Source organism: Trachurus trachurus (assembly GCF_905171665.1).
Source record: "Trachurus trachurus genome assembly, chromosome: 17".
Classification (NCBI taxonomy): Eukaryota; Metazoa; Chordata; class Actinopteri; order Carangiformes; family Carangidae; genus Trachurus; species Trachurus trachurus.
The window spans coordinates 22,794,053-22,814,530 of record NC_139900.1 but is presented as its reverse complement, the minus strand read 5'-3'; the positions used below and the strand labels follow the sequence as shown (position 1 = coordinate 22,814,530).

The 20,478-nt window shown below is 41.0% G+C and overlaps 2 protein-coding genes across 2 annotated transcripts; one reads left to right on the top strand and one right to left on the bottom strand.

Moving 5' to 3' along the window:
• Positions 1-1,598: 1,598 nt before the first annotated feature.
• Positions 1,599-8,873, top strand: LOC311000341 (uncharacterized protein). Its single transcript, XM_083991020.1, has 11 exons — positions 1,599-1,811; positions 2,028-2,134; positions 3,307-3,406; positions 3,999-4,440; positions 5,447-5,522; positions 5,649-5,715; positions 6,076-6,223; positions 6,702-6,762; positions 6,886-7,016; positions 7,125-7,214; positions 8,045-8,873. The coding sequence occupies exons 1-11, from the start codon at positions 1,732-1,734 to the stop codon at positions 8,063-8,065; spliced, it is 1,323 nt and encodes a 440-aa protein (XP_083847146.1). The 5' UTR covers positions 1,599-1,731; the 3' UTR covers positions 8,066-8,873.
• A 346-nt stretch (positions 8,874-9,219) lies between these two features.
• znf644a (zinc finger protein 644a) lies at positions 9,220-20,322 on the bottom strand. Its single transcript, XM_083991890.1, has 6 exons — positions 20,220-20,322; positions 13,687-16,333; positions 12,795-13,388; positions 11,491-11,616; positions 10,083-10,185; positions 9,220-9,463 (listed from the first exon to the last, which is right to left on the bottom strand). Exons 2-6 carry the CDS (start codon positions 16,328-16,330, stop codon positions 9,268-9,270), a joined length of 3,663 nt encoding a protein of 1,220 aa, XP_083848016.1. The 5' UTR covers positions 16,331-16,333; positions 20,220-20,322; the 3' UTR covers positions 9,220-9,267.
• Positions 20,323-20,478: the final 156 nt, after the last annotated feature.

Here is a 20,478-nt window from a genome sequence, read left to right as displayed (position 1 = left end):
TGTCCCCTCGGGAGTTTTTTTTGTGACTGAGGTAACAGTGACCTCAACTGTTCACAGTGAATAGGATCAGGATGCCAAAATGCCAGTTCTACAAGGAAACAAGTAAAACTTAACCCAGTCCATTACGTGTTTCCAGTTGCTGTCAGTTCCAGTTCGTCTTGACGTCACACGTGCTCCTCCGGTTTTGTGAGGATTAACCCACATGATCTATAATCTTTTTCACCAGATGTCTAATGTTACCATGACGAGGATAGATGTCTGGAGTTCATTCATCCATATGATCCAGCAGAAGATATTTCTTAATTTATGGTTCCCATCAGACCAGTCATTTGCTAGGGAAGTTATAAACCACTGGCATTGTTGGTGTGAGCGAGTCCTGTTGAGGAGGAACAATACCTTCACTGTTCCTGTGTGCATCTTGGCCAGGTCATAGAGGTCACGCGTGCTATCCGTGTGTGTAGCCCCTCTGTTCAACTCTAATTGACAGTCTTGCAGAAATATTCAGAACTTACATCACATTGTGCTTGTCCTTGAGATGTCCTACATCGGCTCTAAATGTGTCAGCACGTACTACAGCTTCACATATTCACTTTGTTTGGACTGTCTCACCTGTCAGCAGATGCTCGCTCATGCCTGCTGCGTTTTGTTAGGTTGCACCTTAAACATTCAGGTGTGTGCTGTTATTAAGCTTTCAGTCTATTTATAGATTTAAACTTGAATGTGTCCCTATAATGCCTCTGTGCCAGGGACAGCCAGGACTGTGTTGTTTTCGCAGCCTGTGTTGGGGTTGTGTGTCCCACTCTGATGAGCTGAACTGAAAAGATTTCGGTGGGCAGAGGTAAAAGTACTCGCAAGTTGTGAATGCAACATGTCGTCACATCTCGCACAAACATTCATCTGGACTCAAGGGTGAACTGATAAGAATTTGAAGGGCAAAGGTCATCATGCACATAACACACTATTTAACACAAATGTCTGATTTGATTTTCTTTTTTTTTTATATATTAAGACACTTTATATCCAAATAAAAAGTTAAACTCATCAGGGCCACAGGCATGCATGGATCAGCCCGCTCAAGGCAAAAATTGCCCACAGCGTGACTATTATTTCATTGGGTATTATCTTAATATGAATGCCTACTGGGTAATAGCAATCCAGCCAACCAGCATGCCTCACTATTATCTCACTAACTGTCATAATAATTTTTAACCTGACACCCCTGTGGTTGTGTGGACACTACAGTCAGAACTGTAACCAGATGGTAATTTTTTGAAGCAATTATTCAGACACCTAAACAACCAACAACCAACCTAACTTAAATAACAGTTGCAGGCCATTCTTGTCTGTAATTTCATCATCAAGATTAGGCTATTATAAAATTACACACCTGCTTCAAACTCTGCCTTACCTGCCATAAAAAAATAAATGAATGAATATTATCTCCAACATAATAAAGTGTCCTCAACCTACTACTGATTTATTTATAGTGAGCTACCTGTTGGTGACTGTTATGGCTGTGACAGGTGTATCCTGCAGTACAGTCGGCCTACATGAGGACTGAAAACACAACACCGGCTCCAGGACAGAGGCGGGTCCGCCATCATTCATGTGTTGCAGGATGCCGCCACCTGTCGGCTGGTGTCGGCATCTATCGATCAGCTCTTTGTATGTGAAGTAGATTCACTTTACATGCCAATTAATCTGCTCCTGTAACGCCACCAGAGTCAGACAATGAACCGAAAGTGTAATGTCCCGGTGAGACCTTCAGTGTCTCAGGGAGCCGCTCCGGGCTACAACAACCAGTCTGCAAGGTAAACCACTGCTCCTGTTGTGTGTATCTATCAAGCTATGAAGCTAAAGCTAATAGCTAAACGTGCTAAGCTAAGTAAGTTTGCTTCAGCAGTGATAAAAAACACATTTAGTCTGTCTTTGCCCTGCTGCGTTCAAGTGCACACGTGTTATTGCTGCTGCTGCTCTGTGGAGCGGCTCTTATTCTCCAGAGTAAGTGTGTTTCTGTGATTAAACAGAGTTCCCAAACAGTTCCTGCAGGCCATGCAACGCATCCTGGTGAACCCAGCAGCAGACAACACAGCAGCTGACATGGCTGCTACATCAGCAGCCAGGAAACGAGCAGGTAACCCGGTGGACAATTGATCTCACCCAGAGACAGCTACACAACATCTCCTTAACTTATAATGAAGCCACAGCAGTTTTTCCATCAAATTTAACTTATCATATCATAAGCATTTATCAAATTGGGCTGCTGTAGTTTGTCCACTGTTGTAGAGATTCCCTAATGTAATTAATTAACATATGATGTGAGCACTGTTCCCTCTAAGGTGTTTTACTGTGCAATTGCACACTGCTCCCCACCTCTTTGCCCAGAAGACAAAAAAAGTTGCACACTCAAATATCCACAACTAGTTTACTACTAGTTTATTTCTCCCTAATGTGCGCTTCGAATTGTGAAATTTATTACCTTAACCGTGGTCTGTAGTGCAACTACAATTTAAGTTTTTGCTTGAGAATTATTATTACTGTTCATATCAAGAATGTTTCTGTGCCAAGAGTTGATGACACCAACTTGATGTTAGTTTTTTTTTCCATATTGTTCATATGGCAATAAATGCAAAATCTATTTGCCAAAACAATATTGTATTTTGTTCTCATTAACTGTAACTGACCTAGATATGGAGTAGCCTAGGTAATGTTGTCAAAATAATCTGTTATTAATCATAATAGTAGCCAATTGTATTGATATTTGGAGTTGGAGAGGTGAGGCCATAGCACCAGCATGTGGACATACTGTGTACGCTTGAGCTTTCGCTCACAATCGTTCAAGCATATCATCAGGGGAGTTGAATTTCTGCTCAGGAGTTTTGAAAATTAGAGGGAACATTGGATGTGAGCTTCATTAGATGATCAGCAGAGAGATGACAGGAAATGAGATGAAGTGTCAGATGATACATCCAGTGTCTCTCTGCCCAAAACAAATCAGTACAACTGAAAGCTGCTTTACGGCATGCACACAAAAAACAATCAGCATAAATAAAAAAGTAAACATATCGTAACATCAAAAATTGTAAACCTGTAAATACTCTTAGATGATATTCAGAATAATGACTACTGACTGTATAAGGACTATAAAAGCCCTCCGTTTTGGAATTAGTAGTTGTAGTCAACGGAAAATAATGAAACACAACTTGCTGCAGTTCATTGGTTGTAATACTATCTAATCTGAACACTAACATTACGTTTTTCATTATAGATTGTCATCACTGTTATTTTATCTTTTGTACTCTATAGCACAATCCTCTAATACTAGATGGAAGTCGTCATTCAAACCAATTGGAGACGAAGATGAAGATGACGAACCTGAGGACAAAAGCAAAAACAGTTCAGAAAAGTAAGTCAGGATTTCTGTAGCCAATTGAACCACCTTAGGGTACGTAGCTCCCTTGAATTACCTCCAGTGATGATGCCACCACCGGATCCTAACAAATAAATCCTAACGGATCCTAACAAATAAAACAAATAAAAAACCACCGCCTGCTCAACATCTGTCAGTCGCTGACGTTATGAGCCTCTGAATCTGAGAAGTTGTGGGATCTTCCTTTAGTCCTGCGGAGTCCACAGACAAAAGGACAGGTGGAGAGTGATGTCTGTTGAAGTCACAATCCAGGACATCCCACATCGGAGCTGTTAACTTTGCCTTGTGGTTATTTAAGAAGTTGAATGTGGGCTGTCTGAAGGTGGCCTCCTTACGTATTATTCCAGGTGGACCCTGTCAGGTAAAAGTGCAACTGGCAGGAAAGATGCAGTGTCCCGCTGGCTGCTGAAAGGGACGGACAAACTTCACAGAACTTGCACAGCCTTGAATTTGTTTTTTATCTCATACCAGGAGATGTTTCATGTTACGTGTTCTTACAAATGATCTGTTTTATATGGTTGTAACACAAACTCACACACAGCCTCTTCTCCCTCTTGATCCCCCTCAGAGTTGAGCTGTACGACCCCTACGATCCTGGCTCATCAGACTCTGAGCTGGAGGCGGCACAGAGCAAAGACCACAACCCATCCACATCCAGTGAGGATAAAAACACGGGATGTCGACGCTTGTCTCCAGGAAGAAGCCGCTGGGACTCGTCCTACTCTGCACCAGAGAGCCGACCCTTTGACAGACTGAACTTTAGCCCTGAAACCGGCCCCAACGAGAGTCGGGGTCCCGCTTCGTGTCATAGACTGTCTGAAGTTTACAGCCCGGGCACCGAATCGCTTGACCGCCCGCCGGGGTTCGGCTCTATAAGTAGACCGCTGGAGCACAGAGTCTGCAGCCCTGACAGGATCGCTCACAGCTCCTCCAACCACCTGTTTCCTGCGTACAGAGGACAGGACACCAACGGGGAGGAGAGGATCACAGTGACAGAGCACAGGAGAGAGGTTACAGTCAAACTTTACTGTCTGATTCCTACTGAAACATGGTTTTTAAGGACCCTTAAGGTGTCTACTTAAGATTTTTGCTTGTTGCCCGAGTCAACTGATGTCCCATGGAGGTTTTTTGGCGGCCATTTTGAATTTATGTCCACAATTTTCACAACTCCTGAACCAGACATCATACAAAGACGAATGAACACACTTTTTTCTGATAATTCTGACATCAGGAATCAAATGGAAAGGTCACTGAGATGGTAAAACCACTCTTTATCAGAGAAAAATGAACTCACGTGTAGTATTTTAGTATAAATTACTTAAAAATAAGTTCAGAGATGTTTTTTCAGTCCATAATTTCTCCCTCTTCATAATTCCTGTTGGTGCTGTCTTTAAGACCGATGGAAAGCCTGATTCAAACTCTTTCTGGGCAATGAGGAGATCCTACTAGACTACAAGCAATATACACCGATCAGACATAACATTATGACCACTGACAGGCGAAGTGAATAACACTGAATAACACTTCATAATGGTATCTGTTAGTGGGTGGGATGTGTTACGCAGTAAGTGAAGATGATGGATTAGAAACATGAAGAATGGGCATTGTAAGGATTTGAGTGAGTTTGACGAGGACGACTGGGTCAGAGCATCTGAAAACCTGCAGCTCTTGTGGGGTGTTCCCGGTCTGCAGTGGTCAGGTCCAAGGAAGGAACAGTGGTGAAGCGGCCACAGGGTCATGTGTCGGGGCCAAGGCTCATTGCGAAGGCTACATGGCCCGTGTGGTCCGATCCAACAGACCAGCTACTGTTGCTCAAACTGCTGAAGAAGTTCATGCTGGTTCTGATAGAAAGGTGTCAGCACAACACACAGAGCATCACAGTCTGTTGTGTATTTGGCAGCAAAAGGGAACCAACACAATATTAGGCAGGTGGTCATGATGTTATGCCTGATGACTCATTGGAAAGACACTGTTTGCTTATGAAGTTGAGTGAAAATACCATTTTCTCCTCCGCAGATAACCACTACTGTTAGATTATCCCCACCCAAATTACAGCGGGATTATCAACACCAGTTGCGCCTCATGGAAACAGGTAAATTGACAGATCATGCACAATTTCGAGTGAAATATGAATACAGGAGAATCTAATTTGAAAAGGTAATGATCAAGCTGTATTTTTGCTTTGTGCATTTATTTCCCTGTCTTCAATGTTCTGCAGGATCGAGAAAGATCGCAGCTGCCTCAGAGGTGTCAAGAAAACGAAGCAGAACTACTATAACAGACAAGTAAGCACCGGGAACACTGATGCCCTGTTGTTTAAAGATGCTGCATGCAGAGTATTCACACCAAAACAATCATGCTCAGTTTGGTGACGACAGGGACGCACGCAGCTTAAATGCCTCTTCTGTATAAATTCATGTTCACAGTCGTTCAGTCCATAGAAATGGGCAACGGCTCGTGTGTCACTGTTGGAGCAAAAACATTAAGTGAATTTTCAATAGAGCTTGTCAGGTTGGATGTTTAAACTCTTAGGTTTAAAATGTCTGAATTAATCTTTGAAGAAGTCGCTCTGAGCTCATATGAAAAACGAATGCTGTTGTGGGATCTGCTATGTAACATTAAATACCATCATGTTTTTCTCATAGCAACCCCGTCACCTGTGACCTTTGTGACGTGGAGCTGTCCAATGGGCAGGAGCTCGAGGATCACTTGGACAGCAGGCGCCACTGGGGGACACTTGAGCACATCCAGCAGAATAATGGTTATGACGATCTGGCTATAGCTTTCCTGCAGGTAAAATAAGACATAGCAGGATTTAAAGCAGAAGTAAGCGGAATGTTTAGTCTTAAATAGTTCTATCTTCTGACAGCAATCACTTCTATAGAGTGTTTGGTCCGAAACACGGGTCTGTCAGTCACTCTGCTCTGCTGTAAGCCCAGGAGAAAACTTTCCTTGTATCCTACAACCTTTATCCAATGAGGAGAGAGAACGGCATAAAGGGGCGGTCCTCTCTGTGTGTGCAGCCAAGGGATGCGCCTGAATGTGGTGACGTAGGGACGAGGACCAATAGATCCATGACGACGAGGGCGGGGACTGCTAACTCCATCGGCTGACAAGATGTTGGCCAAAACGACCGGATCGCTTACTTCTGCTTTAATATATCTTATTTTAGAAATTCTGTGCAATACCGCCTCTCTTTTTCACAACAGTCCCAGAAACGTTGTTGCTCTGCTGTCTGGATGGTGACATCTAACGTCTTGTGTCCCCACAGGAAGTCATGTTGTACAAAAGCCGTCAGTGTAGCCGAGCCATAGAAGACAGTGCTCTTCAAGGTAAATGAGTCTGAATTGTTTCAAACTGTGGGAAAACGAAATAAATAAAACATCCATTGTCCTATCGTCGTCTATTCCAAAACTGTCAGAGCCTAAAAACACTGTGATGGTTTGTATTGTCAGCTCTGCAGGATAATGACCACATGACGAAGGTGGAAATGTTCCACTGCGCGGCCTGCAACGTCATAGTGTCCACGTCTGCAACCTCTGTGCAGACCCACATCACCTCTCAGGAGCACCTCTGCAATACAAAGGTAACACTTGTGCACGGAATACAGATCTGCCTTTAATTTGTGTGAATTGGACGCAGAAGAAACGAGTCCAAGTGGTGACTGACTGACTGATTGATTGATTTCCTGAAGGAGTTTGAGGTGGAGCAGAGACACATGTGCCTCAGCAAAGCAGAAACCATAATGAAGGAGCTGAAACCTCAGTTTGAACACTTCAAGAAGGTATTTGACAACAACAGTCAACATCATATCAGCATGTGTGTTCAATAACGTCAGTCATAGATGACAATATGGCCTTTTTGATCTTGAGGGAATGTTTACCGTCGATGGTTATACTCATTTGATGAATTATATGATTACTTCCCTCAAAGGAATAGCATCGCCACATTCATTCCATTTTTCTCTTGGTCTGTTCGCACTCAATTAAGTTTAATTTTGTTTTAGAAACAGAATATGCGTCAATGCTTTAATTTTAGTCGTTGAACACAACATGCTATCTGTGATGTTCCTCATCCAATGTGTATCATGTAATTTTAGAACTATGTGGGCCCAAATTACTCATTTAAAGGAGTTATTTGAAGCAAATGACTGAAAAGGGTAACCAACCAACCCCTACTAATGCTAAATAAAAAGGTATTTTTTAAATATATATTTAAATAAAAGTACAAGAATCAAATATTGGTTTATTGGGTGTGAACGCTGTTCTACATTTTCAACATGGAAAGAAAATTCCTGTCTTAATTTGAACAAAATGTTGAAAGTGAAATAGGAAAACGTTTAAACAGGTTCAGGTAACACTGTTTTCTACCTGGGATACAAATGGTTTTCCTCTTCTCTTTATGTAGCGTTGCCATTGGAAACAGGGAACAACAAACTTTTTCTTTTAATGACAGAAAAATGATTGAAATAAAAATATTTCTGGTGGATTCCTCTGATTAAGGCATTTGTTTCCAGCCTCGGTACACTACATCTAATTAAAAGCACAAGCAAATACTACTACACAAGGATCATAGTAAATGCAAAATGGAACTGAACAGATTCTTCTCTTTCAGGGTAGCGGCCTGTTTGAATGACGGAAAACACTGGAAGTCCTCAAATTACTGTTAACACCAAGTTGCTGTTTGCTTCAGGTGAAGAATAACGGACTTTGAATCACATCATAAATGCTGTATTAATTTCCATGTACACTGTATTGCTCAGAGAGCACAGTGTCTGTGTACCTTTTTGGATTTGTCAGAAAAACGAAAGAATCTTGGGTTTGTTCACACCATACGAAATGTTTTGTTCTTTGGTCCAGATGTTATTTGACATTTTGTCCAGGTTAACGTTACAGAAGCCCCAGGTAACCACCACTTGATCAAGCTTGTGAGTTTTTTTCCCCACTGTTTATCATTTCTGTGCATAAATAATTGGAGAGTCTTTTTTTTATTTTTTATTTTATTTAGAACAACACAAATGTTTTAAGCATTGTATCTGTGTGATATAGTACATTTAAAATTAAATTATTTCAAAACAGTATATTTAAACATTAAATATAGGTGACATGTATGAAGGGTGTTTCCAGCACAGGCTGTGCGTGTTAGGTCTTTTTTCTTAGCCACCTTCAGTTTAATTTTCTATCTGTATTAGAAACAATGCAGTTACTGAAATACTATAAAACACTTTCTATGCATAACAAGTTTGCAGACAGTATTCTTTTTGTTCTTGAATAGTAGCTCACTTTTTCCACTTGTGTGTCCTGGAACTGTTTATCAAGAGCTTTCAGGTTCTGTCACTTTAGTTGAAAAAATCATCTCAGTAACTCTGTGGCCTGAAAACAGAGACTGTGGGCTTTGATTTCAACATGTTGCAATACAAAAAGAAAAAAAAAAGGAAAACATGATTCTATGTATTTTACGAATGTGAATATTGATATAGAAGAGAGGTGCTCCCAAACTTTGACCAAAAACGGACTCAAACCATGAGAAATCTGAGGTAAAAGTTGTCTTCATTAGAAATGGATTCCACACTACATTACTGCATAAAACAAAATAGTCTGTCCATCTGGAATTGTATTCCCAAAAATGGACCATGTAAAAACAGAAAAAAGGTAACAATATCCAAAATAATTCAATTTTAATCTGTCCAAATGTCCAAGTGTGTACAATACCATCGTTATAGGACAGTATTGTACTTTTGGCCAGTTTTTAATTGACTAAAAAAACAACAACAAAAAAGTGAAAGAACATCCAATGTACATACACATACAGTCTAGTGAAATCTTAAAGGATCCTCTTCATGAGGCAGCATGTGTGGCTGTCAGAGAGCTGTCTTGGTCAGTCTTGAGGGTTGGGGGGTCTATGGGCGGCGAGGTGACCTCAACCATGCCTAGCCCGGTGTGAGGGACACTAGTGTTCATAATGTGTCTCTGTAAATGTTTGATCCAGTCCTCCTGGACCGACAACGGACCCTGGAAGACGAGGTCACAGAACCTGTGAAGAGAAGGAAAGACTGATGGTGACACACCAACGCCGAACACCTGTGATTTTGCGACAACAGATACACAAATTGAATTGGGATTCAGATTTAATTTGTAAAAACAAATTCACTACTAATGGATTGCAGGCTCATAGGACGATTTTGAAGTTTCCATGGGTGCACTTTTCTAGCAGCACTAAAACAAGGAGCTGTGCTGTTTTACATCACAGCAGAATATGGACAAAAAGCATCAGGTGACATCATCATCCACTCTTTTTGTTAAGATTTATTGGTCTCAATGTTGGTACAATTGTGTGTTTGGTTATTCTACAAAGACAGATTATGGTTTGCGGCTTTTTGTATTTTTTATTGCACACTCGGTTCCTTTATTTATGGAGCACATCAGTGACAACACGCCTCATTCATCTGAGCAGATTTTTCATATAAATAAATGAGGAGGGTTGCCAACAGAAACCAAATAGACCACAATAAACATTTGTCAGTGGCCCAAATCTGGTTGCCTGCAGCAACAGGAAAACAATTGAAGCCTGTTGGGCTGCAAATGCAATATTATCCGCCATTCAGAAAGAATGAGATATTGTATGTTCATTACATAAGGGATGGAAACTGTACCTGCAGGTGAGTCTGTACATTTCCTCTGGAGTTTGCGGTAAGGGCAGTGTCTTCTTCTTTGAGCCAGGCCTTGAGCGCTGCCTCCTCGCTTTACAGTCAAATGCTGAAAGACAGTTTACTTCACTTCTTAATGACAGGACATCCTTTGAGATTGCAGCACAGCCTTTTAACACATTTTAAATGCACAAAAGTCTACGATGGGTGCTGGAAAGTTTTGATGTTTATAGTGTGTTATAGTACCACAGAACATTTTGTGTTCATTAAGAAAATTGGGACATGAACGCTCACATTACTTCTACTGTTGAATTGTCTTCCTCTGTGTCTCAGCTGCATGGCAGACTAGCTAAGACCCTAAGACACAAGGCCCAATAAATAAGTGTGATGATCTACAGGAAAAGTAGGCCTTGAAGGCTTTCTGTCATGGAAAGGTTGTTCCTCCCACTGAAGCACACACCATGCTCCACAATTAAAATCTTTGCAGCTTTGTCACACTTACTGACAACCTTCTCAATCCTTACCATGGGGAGGACACAAATAACCAGTGGTACACTAAATATAACTGTGATTTGGACTTCACAACCCCTTGTGGTATCTAGCCACACAGGTAGTTTTGGCAGCATCTGCTGCAATTCAAGAAGATATTTTGAGATTTCAGCTGATATGCCAACATGGTGGATGTTTTTCCACTGGTGAAAAACTGACAGGTGATGGGGGTTACTAAGGTACAATACGGCTGGTAAAATTAACTTGCATATTAAAAGTGTTTTACATTTCTTGAGATTGTAATAAATTATATAATGTCAAGTAGTCATGGCATGAACATGGCTCTTTAGTATATCATCCTGTACCCTGTGAAAGCTTTGACCACTAGAAGTGCTGTGGAGCAAGGTTTTATGATTGGCTCCCATTTTGTTTGTATCCTGAGCCCCTACAGTAGGTGATGTGTTAACATTCCTGAGTTATGGTTTCATGCTCTTCTAAAAAAAAATCCGGATTTGTGAGTGTTTTATCAAGGTAGGAAGTCTTTTTCCACACACTGGGGCACTAAGAATCTATTTCATGTGTTTGGTGACAAACAGTGGCCATATACAGTACATAGCTGTGTTTCTTCACAGAACCTTCGAGCAAGTTATATAATGTGTTTACTTCTTTGCCCAATGGCAGGTCTATCTGCGTTTCACACTCTCACGCAGATTTCCAAGTCTTAGATCTTTGATCATTTGGGACATCCCACTGTTTAGATTACTCTGCATTTCTAAAGCATTCATGTACTATGATCCTTTTTTTTTGTTAAGAGCTGCTGATAACAATGGAGAATCTAAATAAAGAGTGATTTAACAAATAAAACCACTGGCTCTGTGCGAGTTCATGCCCTGGATGTTTTTAAGATGTTGCATATGGCACTTACTGGTTCCATCAAGTAAGGCAGTCCTTTTTCGTTTTGCATATGCCCGGAGGTGATTGGACAAGCTAACTCCACTGTGGAAAGTTGCATTGCAATGGACGCACACCTTCCTATTGAATTCACCTTTCTCTGTTACAAGACAAAAGATACAAAGACAAATTAATTACAAGATGATATGACGATTCTTATTTGTTAGCTGTGTTGAGGAATTATAGAAGTGGACTGAAAAACAAAAGTGCACATTTGACAAAAGTATTTTTTTCCCTCTGGTATGAGTATAAATACAATGAATGTCACTATGAGTAATCATAGGTAGTCTATAAACAACAGTGCTATAATGCTATTAAAATTAAAATTAAGATTAGTTAAAAAACTGTCAAGAAAGGGTGTTATCGAACTGAATAACACAATGTGGGACTAGATAGTAGCACTTGAATCAGAATGTATTTCCAATACTGTGGCCCCAATTTATCCTTTTATTTTGTGGACTGACACATTGCAGCAGTGAAATAAAGAAATGTACATAGGTACTACTAGGTCATACGGAAATCTAAGTGCATACCATTATGCTGATGACACCTTACTTGAAAAATGCATAAAATCTTACAATCACTTGTCCCAACAGGCTGTTTTTAAAAACATGTATCATTATACACAAGTGTAATATCTATTGTTTACGTTGATAATGCTTTCACAGTTCATCATATGTCCTTAGAAAAAATGATACCTGAGCTCTACTGCTATTTTGAGCTAATATTGCCTTATCCCAGAAATGCTGTATTTACACTTACATAGAGATATTTCACTCTACATACACTATCTACAAATACATAAATGTTTGATAAATAATCATAATAATCGTACACTTACAATAAACCTCATTTTTGTTTCATACTGGTTGGAATTTGCTATTAACAATGACTAATAAAAAAAGTAAGTAACAAATGTAATATATTGTTTTCCGTCACATTTCTTCACTGACCAAATTTGAGGAATCCTTTCAAAAGTGCTGCTGTATCAGTTTCTGTTGTGGGTGTAAAAACAAAAACTAGCTGATTTGACATGATTTTTTTTTTTGAAACCCCTATAAAAATATTGATGTGTTCAACCTCTTGCGTCTGTTAGACTCTGCTTGATACTGTGCCTTTCTTGTATGCTAAATGGATCAATCCCACAGTACTGTTAAATTGTGAGTTTATGGATTCTTACACACAATGCCAATATGATGACACAATGAAGCCAAGTTTAATCAAAATAACTGTTCATTTCCTTTTTAACCTGTCCAGATGCTACAGTCTGTTACTTACCGGATATTGAGTTTGGCAGTGAAGCTGTAACTCTTGATCCTGCACTGTGCTCACTGGTTGAAGAAAGTGTTAATGAGTTCCTTGACATCTGAGAGGAGCTCTTAAGTCTTGCGTCTTCCTGACACTTCCTCTTCTTCAGAATTCCTATCAAGGCAGTTGTGCCTGAGAGTGAATTTTTAACATCCAATTTAGTCTCTAGTTGCCTTTTGTCAGACTCCATTTCTGTTAAAGAAAACGTGGACATCAGTGGTTTGGCATCAGTGCAAACTCTTGGAATAGAATTTGTTTTTGGGATCCCAACAGGGGGTGGTGTGAAACGATCAGCACTGGACAGCTTTGGTGAAGCACCATACTGGAAATGGTTCCGTCTCTTTCCCAGAATTTGAAGTGCTCGCTGGAACTCCTTCTTGTCACGCATCAACTCCCGCAATAAAAATAACGGGGATTTGTTTTTTGTTGAAAAGTTTTTACCAAGCTTTTTGAGGTGGCCTCGTATGTGGTTGGACTGCCCAGTCCTGTTATCAAACGAATCCCCACATAATGGGCAGGAGTGAATGCTCTTCACAGTCTCAGAGTCCGACTCCATCTGTAATGCTGAAAAACAAGTAAGATAATCAGAAACTGTGTAAAAAGGTAAAATATTAAATATTTTGCAAAATCAAAGTACATGGATAAATAAAAGTACATTTTCTAACCAAATTAAAAACAAGGTCAGTTGATTCTACTGTGAGAATATGACTGAAAAGTTTGTGTGGGGAAAAAGGCATGCAGATTGTAAATAGGACTTCTTTTTTTTCCAAATTGCTGCAATTCCATTTGAAGGTGAAACAAAACTGAGTATTATACCAAAATTTTCCTTCAATAAAATAACATTCAATAAGTACTTAAGTACCTTTTTTCAATCTCCGGAATGCTGAAATCTTTCGTCGAATCCGGGGCCGTCTGTCTTGAGAAGCCACCTGTTCGGGAGACACTACATGGCGGGCATTGTAGCTCAATCCGACCCTATGAAGGTGTCCTCTGACATGATTGGACAATCCAACACCTGACTCAAACACTGCAGGACAGTATGGACAGTTCTTGTGTTCCGATTCCAACTCATCTAATTCATCTGTGGGGGACTCCCTCAGTGGTATCTGGTGGGATTCAAAGGTTTCTTCTTGAAACACTTCCGTTTCTATGCACTCTTCTTTGATTTCGGGATCATCCGGTTCTTGCTCTTCAGTCTTTATTTTCTCAAACAGCATTTTAGATGCCTGGAGAGCACCCCTCATTGACATTCTTCTGCTATAGGTATAAATGATGTTTTGTTTTTCTTTCTTAATACCGTTGTCAAAAGGGTTTGTGCTGGGATCTGTATCATCGAACTGGAAAATGTCTTTTTCATCAAAGGTAATTTCTTCTTCTTGGTTTATCTTCTTGGGACTTGGCAAAGGTTTTGGTAAGATAAAACATGAGTCTTGGTCAGAGGTGTTACGATATGGAGTGGACATCTTCCGTTTAGACGGTGACTTTTTGACTGTGGACTGATCTATGTTAAACTTGGGTTCACCCATGCTTGTGAGATCTCTTTCAGCAGCACTGGAGAGCAAGCTATGGCCATTTGGGGACAAAGCTGAATCTTCAACCTTGACAGTCAATGTACCTGGTGGCAACTGTTCAGAGCTGTCCTTGTCAGTAATGAAATTCTGTACAGATGTGCTGCAATTATTGCTTTCCATCTTCTGTTCAGCAGTCTTCTTCCCGTGTCTTTGTCGGGACAGGAGAACATTAATGGATTTGTCAAGCTTTGATTCTGTTAGTTGAGACTTGATACCTCTCTTGATCTTGCTATCTTTGAATAAATCTGAAATGTCATTAGCGTCACTGGGTGAGCAAGCTCTTCTCAAAGAGATCTGATTTTTTATTGAGATTTTAGAGGTAAACTCAGCATCTTCTACAGGGCTTTTACAAGTAGGCACATGCTGTTCCCTGTATGGTTGTGCGTTTTTCTCCCTACACTGAACAGCTTGGTATTCTTTCAAAGTTTGTTGATGCCGTCGTTGAAGGTGATTCTCAAAAACATGTTTGCTAAATGCTCTGTAAGAGCAAATGTTACAGGAATAGTCAGACGTGTCATTCTGAATCTGTGCACTTTTCTCTCTGCGCCTTGCAGCTTCGTATTCCTCAAATGTCTGTTGATGGCGTCTCAGAAGGTGTTTCTTAAAAACGCTTTTGCTAAAAGCTCTGTAAGAACAAACATTACAGGGGAAAGTTTGGGTGCCATCATCCTCCATGTGTTTTCTAACCGTAATAACAGTGTGCTGCATAATGGTATGTCTCCTAAGATCACCCTCACTCAGAGATCTGAAGCTACATTTGTCACATCTAAACTTTCTCTTGTCCTTCTCATGCGTTTTCGCGTGTTGAACAAACGTGTTTGGGCAGTTTGTTCCAAATGGGCACTGAGGGCAGAAAAGCTTCATGTTTTTATCCTCTTTCTTCTTATTAATGCTTTTGACCTCTTCAGTGATTCTTGTTCTTTTGTCCTGGTGGACGGACATGTGCTCAATAAGTGAACCACTTTGTCTGAAGGACTGCCCACATTCACGGCATATAAAAGGCTTTGGCAAAACAATTGGAGGGTCAACGTGTGACTTCATATGTTGAAGCAGATGATGCTCTTTCTTAAAAATGAGCTTACATTTAGAGCAAGGGTAATGTGATAGCCTCTCCTCTGAATGAGAATTTATGGTGAGCCTCCCCGTCAATGGTGACAGCCCATGACCTATACTGTTACCATGTGAATTTCTGGCAGGGGCATTGTAAATGATTTCCTTGATGGCCTTTACAGTTCCATTGGGATACTTAGGAACCTTCTCTGTTGGTGACGACTGTGACTTCCTTGACTTTCTGACTTTCCGGACAGGAATGGAGTCTACTGGGTCTTCGGCATCAGACAATTCCTCAGATGACTTGTGGCTCAGATCAGGATAGAGGTCTTCTGAAGGATCCACCATGACAACCATGTCCATTTTCCGCTTCCTTCTCCTTTGGCTGATAGTGTGGGGGACTTCCTCTTTAGGCTCCTCACCAGGAGAATCACCATGGTTCTCCCACAAAAACTGCATAAACTCTTTGTGAGGGTCCCAATGAAGGTCACCACTGGCACTACTAAAATTATCCAATGAGTTTTCGGGCGAGTCAACGTCAAATCCCCAAATTCCTGCAGTATCGATTTCCTGCACAGTTTTTAGTGGGGTGATGCTCTTTTCCTCCTCTTTCTCTATGCAGATGCTATTGAGTTCATGGGCTTTTGTAGGCTGATGCGACGATGGTCCATTTCCCAGCCCAACCGGAGACAACATATCTGCATTTGACATAACATCTAGGACACTGTTTTGTTTCAGAGAAGGCTTGCCAAAAGTATTGGTGCAAGAGGCTGATTCTTGAGCCATTCTCACTGGCTCTTGCAGGAGTGAGAGGACATTGATTTCAGGATCTGCATCTTTGTCATCTTCATCAACACCTGTCAGACATGACATTTCAGCTGCCATGACCTGAAAAAGAAAAGTAAAGTTCTTAGATACTCCACAATCACATGTTGCAGTAGCAAATGTAATCTACCAGGAAAATGTGCTTCCTTGTGTCTGATAAGCCAGGTTGAACTTTTTATGCCAGAACCCTGAGTTGTATTGCCAGAGCCTCCTGCACTGGCACTCCATCAATGAACTGCCTCAATTCAAAAGACTGAGAGGTCAGCATTTATTCGTAGAGTTGAAGTCAGTCTGGATATGGCCTTACCCTGCCTTGCAGCAACAGTGATAAAACATTTTTTAGGGTTTCTGCAAGTAAACCACTGCTCTTGTTGCCAAAACTTGCACTTAAATTTTGACTGTTCCAATTTTTCTTTGGTTCCAGTTGGTTCTAGCATTTCTTGTTAAACAAATCGCAGAGAAAATGGATAGAGATACTAGCTATTTGCAGTGGTCACAAGGGGTGAAGTGTTAAATTCTTTTACTTAACAAACAACAGCAAATGTATGCAGATATAGTATGACCTTGTAGTCTGTAGGATGGACTGTAGGGGAAAAAACAGAGGTCTGCTGAACACATACGCATACCAGAAGCTGAATAAACATTTGGCTTATGTGCTGCATGACCGGCTTTTCTTGGAATGAATGGAAGCCATCTTGGAGATTGGCGCCCAGGTCTATACTGTGTGTCTATACAATAGTGCCTGACTCGAGTACGTGATTTGGACACATAAGTTCTTTTAAGTAGACAGCCAGAGGAGAACGCATAAGCACAGAAAGAAAGCACCGTTTAAAAAGGTTTTTTGGGGGGACAAATCTGACAATTTTAGAAGAACTTTACAAACGATTTTGGTTTGAATCATGCAGTTATCAAGGTAATGTAGCCTGATCTCCAAGTGTCACTTGGTGCAAGGTTCAACCAAGCACAACGCAGTTTTACACTAAGCCAGTTGTCGTTTTCCTCTCTAGCAACCATGTTGTTTAAACAAAAGTACATATGGTCATCTAAGGATCCATGTGTGTGCTGGTCTTGAAATTGGGTGCGGTCAGGTGCAGTTCGAAGACAATGGTACAGTATTCAACTGTTACTGTGAGGTATACGACACAAACCTCTGTAGTAAAGCCATTATCGATTGAGCACTGACCCAGTGTGCAATCTGAAACAATAAGCTTTGTCGCTGTTCTAGCATCTAACATACATTTTCAAATTGGACCCCAGGAAGACTAGCGGCGTTCTAGAGCGCAGCTAATGGGGATCCTAACAAATAAAACAAATACATTTTCAAATTGTATTGAAATTATACTGTATCCAAAGCTGGGACATTTACATTTTTAGTTAATGGCATTAAGTATTACATTGCTGAGCCATTCTTTGAGCTGTTCCACTTTATCTTCTTTTACAACTGCCTACAATTAACAAGTGTAGTTCTTTCAGTCTCCATGGGTCTGGTGGGGGCAACAATGAGTTTGATCAGTCACATACGGACTAGCCCATGTAGTGCTACATACATGAGCTACTCAGACATAGAGAGCCTATGCGGAAGCTGTAAGTAACGCTCGCCATGGGACCTTAATTTAGAAAAAAAATCTCCATGTAAGTGAACAGGAGTCAAAATTTTATTTTGTAATCCGATTGAATTGTGTCATGAGAAAAATATGTGACCTTTACCTATTTAAAACATTACGTTTCATGCCGAGAAATATATTTTATATATAAAACAAAAATTCAAAAAATCCGTAACCAGAAAGACTACAGGTCACGTAGGTGACTTCACACATCACATGCCGCCCTTTCCTGTGTCAGTTGATTTTTTGTGGGACACCCAATCTGTAGTCCAATCTGTAGCGGTTTTCACACAAAATAGCCTACATTCTTTTGTTGCCGTTTTACGACAAACTGCTGATTTTTTGGCATGAAACGCAATGTTTTATATAGGTTAAGTTCATATGTTTTTCTCATGACACAATTCAATCGGAAATAAAACTTTGACTCCCATTCACTTACATGGAGATTTTTTCCGAATTAAGGTCCCATGGCGAGCTTCTCGGCTCTCTATATGGAAACACCTCAGGGGAAAATTACGATTTAAACTTTTTTTTAAGTATATGTTTTTTGGGGGCTTTTTGCCTTTTTTTATTTGATAGCATATAGTGAGATAGATAGGAAATGGGGGGGGGGGGGGGGGGGGGGGGGGGGGCAGAGAGAGGGGGAATGACACGCAGGAAAGGTCCGCCCGACGCAGGACCATAGACGGTAAAAATAAGCGCAGGACCCGAACCGGGGACGCCTGCGTTGAGGAGCCTCCACATGGGGCGGCCGCTTTAACCACTGCGCCACACACCGCCCCACGATTTAAACTCATAGACTGTAAAAAGAATGGACGTAGCACCCGTGACATCACCCATTGGTTTGGAGGAGTCTGTTTTGTGCCGCTACTACGGGGTTTTGAACCGCGCCATGTTGGATTCTACTTGCCATATTTGGAGCGGTGCGGCCGTTGGCCGGCCGAGAGCCCGCCCACTGGCCTCGAAGCAGCGGTCTCCGGACCTGTCACTCAACGTTTCCGCGCCCTAATTGGCCAGAACTTTAAACCTAATAACAGTAAAACGGTAGAGTTTTAAAAAAATTCACCCCCCTCAGAGTGTGTGCGGGGGTAGAAACTATCGGTTGAGACCAAAAAAATAAAATGTACTATGCTGTAAATATATTTTTTTAAGCTGTAAAATCGGCTATTTTAACATGGGGCTCGATTGGAGTTGCTCCCTTCTGGAGCCAGCCCCCAGAGGAAGCCGAGGGGATTGCAGTTTTTTGAACGCGGAAGTGAGCTTCACTTCTCAGACCGACAACTGCCCCCTTGTTTAAACTGAGTGGCAAATGGCAATGTCCATAGATTATTGGTGGTTTAATAGTATGTTTGTTGAGAATGGTGCAATAATCACCGCAGCCACTAGAGGCTGCTTTTGTGGCTTTAGCTTTTAAACGCAAATGTAACTTAGCTAGTTTTAATGGTTCTTTGTCACTTATGATATTTTTAGGTTATTTGGCGCAAATAATTGGCAGATAAAACAATGAGTTGCACAACAAAAATGTACACAGACAAAAATAACAACACATTGATAATGTTTAACCATCTGACTGGTCAATACGTACGTGTAGCTTAGCAAGATTTATAGTGACAGTTCTATTTGGGCTTCTCCAAACCAAATACTGAATTTTCCTTATGTTCAATCAGATGAAGAAATGAGCATCGATAGTTGCTCATTTGAATGTGCTTCAATGATGTCAGAGGTAAACAGTTTCGTCACATACAGTGCCACTGGAGTTACAGTCTTGACCCATTCAGCACCCGCTGATTACAAAATAAATACAGCTAAATATAAAATCTATTTGACGTTTGCTGATGATTAATTGTGGCCATTTATAACGCTACAAGGTCGCAGGAGTGAGAGGTCTCGGTTTTGAAGGGCAATAAAAGTGTCATACCAAGTGAACGCTGCTGTGCCAGAGAATGGTGTTTGTAACATCTACACAGCAGCACCGAAACTGCACAGGGATGGACCCCGTAAATGGCTTTTGATGAAAGGTTGAGGATTTGTGTAGAGCCGAAACTTTGAGCACAGTAGTTCAGTTATATGCCAGCCAACAATAGTTGTGATGCGTTTCCAATGGTAGCCACTTACAGAGCAAACTGGGGTGTCTGTACTATCTTCCGCACGAGTATCATAGCATTTCTTTGGCGTTTATATCACGCTGGCTTGTTGGGTGCTGCTTGCAGGAGCTGCAGACCATTCCATTAAGGCTGCTCCATACCAAAACCCATTCCTCAGGCTAAACTACAGCTGTTGACAATCTTTCCTCGCTACTCGCTACACGGATATCAGTAAAATGACGAAAAACACATAAACCTTACCTCCGAGCGGTGTGGATGGAGACGGGGTACAATTTGTACACTGCATTGAATAATTTCTTAGTTTCGTCTTCCATCTATTTCACAGTCGCCATTTTCCGTGGTGGTCTGGTGTGGGACAGATCATTTCTTTTGTAAGGGTAAACGTGGATACAATACGCTTAGTAGAGGCAGAACAAACAAATCTATATATAATTACACGTGGTTGTGTGTCTATTTTATAAAACTGCTATGGTGAAAAAGTTTTCGAAGCTAAGGTCTC

What these genes read in the sequence shown, in the direction of transcription:
- LOC311000341 (XM_083991020.1), top strand. Translation starts at nt 1,732, where the DNA reads ATGAACCGAAAGTGTAATGTCCCGGTGAGACCTTCAGTGTCTCAGGGA. An exon ending in TGACAGAGCACAGGAGAGAG is followed by an intron (nt 4,441 to 5,446) that starts GTTACAGTCAAA and finishes TCTCCTCCGCAG; the next exon opens with ATAACCACTACTGTTAGATT. An exon ending in TGGCTATAGCTTTCCTGCAG is followed by an intron (nt 6,224 to 6,701) that starts GTAAAATAAGAC and finishes GTGTCCCCACAG; the next exon opens with GAAGTCATGTTGTACAAAAG.
- znf644a (XM_083991890.1), bottom strand. Translation starts at nt 16,330, where the DNA reads ATGGCAGCTGAAATGTCATGTCTGACAGGTGTTGATGAAGATGACAAA. An exon ending in TGCCTTACTTGATGGAACCA is followed by an intron (nt 10,186 to 11,490) that starts GTAAGTGCCATA and finishes ACTGTCTTTCAG; the next exon opens with CATTTGACTGTAAAGCGAGG. An exon ending in ATGTACAGACTCACCTGCAG is followed by an intron (nt 9,464 to 10,082) that starts GTACAGTTTCCA and finishes TTCTCTTCACAG; the next exon opens with GTTCTGTGACCTCGTCTTCC.